The 7113-nt window shown below is 39.1% G+C and overlaps 1 protein-coding gene across 2 annotated transcripts in view; it reads right to left on the minus strand.

Annotated features, from left to right (window-relative positions):
- The window catches only part of LOC138029941 (uncharacterized), an 8775-nt gene extending 1989 nt beyond the window's left edge, over window positions 1–6786 (minus strand). Inside the window, exons 1-4 of one of the 2 annotated variants that reach the window (XM_068877788.1) lie at window positions 6628–6786; window positions 3807–4150; window positions 2077–2217; window positions 1–956 (exon numbers count right to left, since the gene is read on the minus strand). The exon at window positions 1–956 is cut by the window's left edge and continues 1989 nt beyond it. In XM_068877788.1, the coding sequence (XP_068733889.1) occupies window positions 466–956; window positions 2077–2217; window positions 3807–4119 (945 nt within the window). In that variant the 5' untranslated portion in view covers window positions 4120–4150; window positions 6628–6786 and the 3' untranslated portion in view covers window positions 1–465. The other variant, XM_068877787.1, reaches the window with a different exon arrangement.
- Window positions 6787–7113: the final 327 nt, after the last annotated feature.

The raw sequence follows: 7113 nt of genomic DNA on the forward strand, positions 1-7113 counted from the left end.
CATACAGAAGCTCTTTAAATACATGGGGGAAAAGGGGGCCAAGCCTCCCCCCGCCCCTAGATCCGCCCCTCTTAAAAGTGATGTTTGCAGCAGCACGTACGTTTTCAGGGTCTTGTGTCACGGCGGTCGAGTCGATTTTGTGTAGTTTTACCAATTACTTGCTTTTACTCCCTATGCAACTTAAGGTTAACCGCAGAAATGACATGTAAACAACACAACTGGAATCAACCACAAATCCTAATAGCCCAAACTAGTGCTTCATGATTTTATTATTTCAACAATGGTACAAACTGGCTTAGTTAAATTCAGTGAGGCTGGTTCTGTTTGTTTGTGCATATCACGGTAAACACTGACGAGAAACAATAAAGTTGCGAGAAAAAAACTGTAATCATGGCGGAAATCTAACTATAGTTAGCCACAGTAACTGCAGTTGCTTTTACTGCAAACTTAGGTTTTATTTTATTTTCACATGTACCAGGCAAATACATCAACACAAGTAGTGCCAGTGTTGTCTGCCTTGCCACTGCTGTCATATTCCGAACAATTTATCCAGTCCTGTCCATACCATATCTGCAATTCCTGGTTCTTCAACAAACGTAATGGACTGGAATGGCTGCTTAGAACAAGCTCTGATGATCCTTGATTAATTCCTTCGAGAACGTAAAAGTGCTTTTTTTGGTTGCAGAAACTCACCGTTTCCATATCTTTCTCTGTTGGCAGAAGGGCTTTTTTGTTGGCATTTGTGATGATCGTCATAAACGTGTTGTTTGCATAGAAGTTTAAGTTGGTACAGCTCCAGTAGGAAGCATCGTCAATGCTGTTACATTTGATGGATCCGCTTCTGTGCACGAGCTTCATGGCCTTTACATTTCCAGTTTTAGTCATGTTGAAGGCACCGTATTGATCATCTCGAGCTCCAAAGCAAACCGGATCTTCGTTGATTTTTTGCCACACCTCTGAAAACAAGAAATTATTTTGTTACGAAAATAAGTTATCTTTCGCTTTGTCATACACATTTTTAGACCAGTGCAACATCATCAACAACAAAAATTGTCATGAAAACAATCAACTAAACAAAGGAACAGCTTGAACAAACAACTGCCTTGAATGGGTGTATGACCTTTCTATTGCAAGCCGAGAATTCGAGATGAACTCTGGCGTCTCTGTGACTCACTGTCCTGTTCTAATTGCAATATTTTGTACCTGCATCGTGGTAGTTGCCTACTCGAAATCTTGGCTTCTTTAGCCACTACGCACTCTCTCTTGTAAGTTTAATCTTTTATTATCATGTCCTTCTTCTTTTTTTTTTTCATTTAGTTTATTATAAGTGTGAATAATAAACTTCAACTTGAATTCGATCTTAAAGGGGCAGTGTCACGCCATTGCATCAGTATAGACCAAAAACTAATGCTGTAGTTTTGATACCAATAACCATTGAAGTGCACTGAAGCCATTCTCTCTTGTTTGCAGCCAAGGATGGAGAGGATGTAAATCGATTGAAGGGTGAAACAATTGGCCATTTTTTTCAAGTTTGGAGGAGGTGTCTTGAGAAAGTCGCCAAAAATTAATACGGATAGCTCTTTGTGCCATAAATATATTTTATATCGTTAGTGGGTTGTCAGGAGTGATGTACGTGTGAACTAATGTACTAATTGAGATTTTGACCTAAAAACAGCGAAATTAGCACGACGTTGCCCCTTAAATGGTTCTATTATTTAGTCTGAAAACGAGATGTTTTTGTAGGGAGAAGAGAAAGATATTGTCAGTCGGGCTGTGATATGACAGACATGTTGAGCCCAAAAGAGTTCAATGTTAACGGAATTATCCGGTGAAGAAATCAACAATTTGTTGTATTTAAATGACATTCTATATGAGAATGGTCATAGCTGCTCGAAGGAAGGAACTGAAGAATTTTCAAAGACGCCAGCGGAAAAGCTCCAGGTTTGCCGCCCATTACTGTCTTATTTCATTTGTTGAGTTACTTACGAGTGCATGGCGTCAAACCTGAGTAGGAGATCTTCAACGATAGATTTGCCACATGATTTTTCAAAAAAAGTACTCATAACTAGCATTGACCTTGACAAGTAGCCTGGATCGCCTGACCACCATTTTCATCTGAGTATATCCAGTGCTTGCTGTCAGCCACTTTGTATCCTTCACTCGCTTCGATTTCGGCGCACGATTCAGCAGGAAGCTCTTGAATTGAGCCCAATGGCACTGCAGGCGAAATGTACAAAACTTCTATAACTATCAGCGTAATATGAATGATGAGTGGTAGCAAATGCCATACGGACCCAATATTGATGATCTTTTGATAATCCTCAGTTTTAACTAAGATTTAGAGGCTTTCGACTCAGCAAAAGTCCACGAAACCACTTTAATACACTCTCTCTTTTTTTTATCAGAACCTGTTCATAAGATCGTTCAGGCTGAGGCGATGAACCAAATTGTTAAGAAGTTACTGAGAAAGTAACCAGACTGAGAAAGAGTGAAGAATGTCTGCTTCATTTTGCTCATTTGCTTTGTTTTTGTCTTTGTGGTTAGCATAAATAAAGGTAAAATAAATGGAAAACTGTAGTCTAAGAGGACATTTAACTTTTTTTTTAACATTAACAATGCATTTTCTTTGATACACAACCCAACCTTAAAGAACATTTAAGAACCTTTTCCTCTTGAGAACCGTTTAGCCTCTGTCCCCAAATTAGACGTTTTTATATATAAAGAAGAGGCTACGGGTAGCCTACACTTTGTTCGAATGAATTTTAACCGATTGCCTTTAAAATTCACAGTATTTGAATAATGTTTTATGCTACGATATCTTGGTCAATATCCAGTTGAACTCCGTAGCCCGAAGTCCGAAGTCCAATGTCCACAATTTCGTGACCTAACCATATGGTTAAGTGCGATCGTAGAATAGCTGTTAACCGTTTAAAACTGTTGTTGCGGCGTTGGCTCCAATCAAAACCAGGAAACAGATGCCTTACAAGTTTCTACGATGGTATTTAAAAATACTTAATACTTTTTCTGAACAATAACGGCCGAATTATAAAATTATATAATTCGGCGCGGTAAGATATGCCAGGTGATCTGGTGACGTAATTCGGAGGACTGGGGAGAAAAATTTTAACCCCGTATCCCACAACCGCGCGCGGCCTTATTTTCGAATTTAACATGGCAGAGGCGAGGTTAGATCTTGTCAGGTCTACTTGAATGTTCATTCAGTAGCAGGAGATGTGGTAGACACGTAATGATCTGTTGAGTTTTGGCGATAGCAATACTGCAGGGAGTTTGGAAACAACACCTAAGGCCGCGCGCGGTTGTGGGATACGGTGTTAAAACTTTTCATCCCAGTCCTCCAAATTACGTCACCAGATCACTTGGTGTTATGGAGTCATACGGCAACGAAAACACAAAAACTCGTTTCCGGTCACGCACACAATTCTTTATGGACATTTCCCCGTTACTCTGTCGCGTAGTCGTCCGTGTTTTAGTGGTCATGGCGCTTGCCTTTAAATGAGGAGATAGCGAGTTCGAATCCTACTTGTACTGCCTTCTACGAGACCAAACCAAGAGCACAGGAGCCCCAGATTCATGAGGTCCTGGCGAGAGAAAAGAATTTTACGCTTGCGCAGCCAAAGCACGACCACCCCTTCCCCTAGCGTCCAAAAACGGAGTGAATTTATCCGAGTCAAACTCATTCCCAACCACAGATGTCACCCGTCAAACGGAGATAGACCCTTTACCCAGTTACTTTCAAACAGAATCGCTTCTTAAAATTCCTTAGATAAATGATTAATGCTCCATACCTCTGTTGAATGCTCGCTTCCTGTAGAATCGCGTTGAATCGGGTAAAAAGTCTTCAGGCCTGGCTTCTTTCGTTCTGTTGTTCAGCTCGCAAATGTTGCCGCCAAAGATGAAATTTAAGCTTTGGCATCTGATATCCTGGTCACATAGGATGGCACATTCCAATGGACATTTAACCCACAATGTTTTAAAAGTGTGGCCTTTAAGAAACGTGCCAGCAACAGAGTTTTCGTTGTTACAAACTTGGTTAGCTGCACTAATAAGACCAATCCTTGTCATCAGAAAAACAGCTGAGAACCAAAATCGCGGGTTCATCTTGTTGATGTAGACTTTGCGAACTATTGCCCTGCAAGTGAGTAGTGTGAAATTTAGTCTTTACTGACATAGTTACCGCTTTTTAAGGCTGTGGGCCCAAGTTAAAGCGATCATTTGTTGTTCAGAACATTAGTTTTAAATGAAGAAAACTGCAATGAACCAACGAAAACCGATCACAGTTCACTGACAGATAACAAAATCTTAATTTTGCGTCACACCAACACGATCTCTTCCTCAAAAGAAGGAATATCCTTCATTGTCAGTTTGCCTTAAATGAAGTATTATCCTCCATTTTGATCACTCTGTCCCAGGACTTGTGGTATGAAAAAGAAGGGAAAATCAGTAAAAGCAGCCCCTGGACAGGATTTGAACCCGGCGCGTCCACTTTGAAGGCACTGTTTTATCCACTTAACCAATAAAGATCAACTGACTAGAAAATATGCCGATTATTTCCCAAAACTAATTAGTATATACAGTATATATATAATCATTGCTGAATAAGTCTTAATAAGTCTGAGGCTTGATTTAAAAATTTTTGCCATGATCCCTATCAAGCTTTCAGTGTTCAAAATGAACTTTCTTCACTTGGAAGAAATTGACAATTAAGAATAATCCTTCTATTGAGGGAGAGACTTGGTTGGTTACACTCACTGAATAAGCTTCAAGCCTCGAACTACCGCGCTGGAGCCATGGGTTCGAAGCCCGGGCCGACAATCTCAAAGGGCAGATTATTTAAACGAAGCCTAGGTTAGACCTGGTTTAAGACTCAATCACGGCTTTGACGAGTTTTTTGTAAACCATGTCTAAACTTGGTTTAATTTGCATTATTAGAACGTAAACGATCCGAGTCGAATTTTTTTTGTGTTATCATCAGCATGCATTATAAATTGCATGTAAATTAATGAACTTGTGTGGGAAACATGTCCGAAAGTAAAAGCAGGAAAACAAATTTCAAGGAGGAGGAACAATTGCTCCTTGTGGAACTTGGGTAACGTTTCAAGAGATTTAAAACAAGGGATATGATAACGGAGCTTCAGTAAAGAAAAAAGAAAAGGCAATTGCGATGTGTAGACCGCTCTTACACAGTAAACCTGAGTGGAAATCACATGCAAGTGAAGGCACTTCAATGCTGTTGGAAAAAAAATAAATTACTGACGAAAAAAAGAGTCTGACAAACGCTCACAGAACTCACTTTGCTTTTGTTTCATGCAAATTTGGAGGCCAAAAAATGAATTGCGAATTTCGTTTAGGAATCTCTGTTGAATCTTTGTGAATTACCTTGAAAGGGGGCCGTGGTTTAGTGCATGAATGGCCCCTACATTGTTTGGACAATTTCAAATTCTGAATCCAAAATTGAACAAACATTATCTGGTTTATAGCTGGCTTAAATCATCGATTTCATATGTTGCTTACTATGCAATGGTCCTTCAATATTCAGCGCTGATATCTAGGAGGATTGATGAGATTACGCCGATGACTTTGAGAAGAGGGAAAATTCGTATATAAAAATAAGTTTCTGTTTTCTCGGACAGTTGTATTGGAATGACTTAACTGACGTATAGCAAAACGATAGTTTTCACAAGTCTTGATCACTCCGACTTGGCTTGATATCGTACGACTTTTGGAAAAGTCTCGGAATTGCTGGAGTAAAAACTTTACTCCACTGGATCAGCTGTAATGCCAACTATTACTGATTCTTTACAAAAATGGGACAGGTGCAATGAGGTATGTTTCGTGTGATTGCGAGCACGCCATTGAAAAACCCTTGTCTAAGTAGATCAGAGCACCAGCACTCTTCTTAAAGCTATGTTCGGTGTGGTTACCGATGCATGTTTTACCTTCACTCGATGTATTTCAACTTTTATAAACTTATTTCCTTTTAATTTAGATCGTCTTACAGCTGCACCCTTGTCACATAAAAATTCCCAAAAACGTTTGCTCTCAGAGGGTATCTGTTGATGTGCGTGTTGTTTCTAAATATAACTTGTTCTAAGTAGAAAGCTCGTAGGAAATGTAGGTATCCATATCTTGACAATTGGTGGCCTCGTTAAAACAAAAAATATACTCACTAAAATTTTTAATTATTTTGAAACAAGCCTAGAAGAGAAATATACCTGTTGAAATCGTATTCCAGAACCAAAAACTTCTTATGACTTGAACCCTGTGCTTCAATTCTGGGTCAATTCTCATGGGCACTCATTTCTCAGAAGCCGCAAAAGTTAAAGTGTTGTATTAAAAACAACTGGCTTGTACATGGTTTTTCCTTCCTTCTTTTAATTTAGATCGTTTTACAGCTGCACCCTTGTCACATAAAAATTCCCAAAAACGTTTGCTCTCGGAGGGTATCTGTTGATGTGCGCGTTGTTTTTAAATATAACTTGTTCTAAATAGAGAGCTCGTAGGAAATGTAGGTATCCATATCTTGACAATTGGTGGCCTCGTTAAAACAAAAAATATACTCACTGAAATTTTAAATTATTTTGAAACAAGCCTAGAAGAGAAATATACCTGTTGAAAGCGTATTTCAGAACCAGAAACTTCTTATGAGTTGAACCCAGTGCTTCAATTCTGGGTCAATTCTCATGGGCACTCATTTCTTAGAAGCCGGAAAAGTTGAAGTGTTGTATTAAAAACAACTGGCTTGTACATGTTTTTTTCTTGTGATAAATAGTTGGAGGTCATTAAGTAAATAAATGCATGAACCAATGTCATCACTGAAAACGTCCTCTTCTAATAAATATGTAACAATGAGAACAATGAGTACCTGCACCAGTGTCAACAAATTTACCAAACTTAAAACGCGGAAAAGCGATTCGCCACAAGAAAGCGTAAACTGTCGAAGTGTCGTATTGCCTATTACTCTAACGTAACAGCTGCACGGAAGATTTTGCTACTATCTGGAGATATTGAAGTGAATCCTGGCTTGGATACGGGATCTACAATATTTTATTCTACTCAAATATCCAACAGTCAACGACCGACAAGTTCCACACC

Source organism: Montipora capricornis, chromosome 13 (assembly GCF_036669925.1).
Source record: "Montipora capricornis isolate CH-2021 chromosome 13, ASM3666992v2, whole genome shotgun sequence".
Classification (NCBI taxonomy): Eukaryota; Metazoa; Cnidaria; class Anthozoa; order Scleractinia; family Acroporidae; genus Montipora; species Montipora capricornis.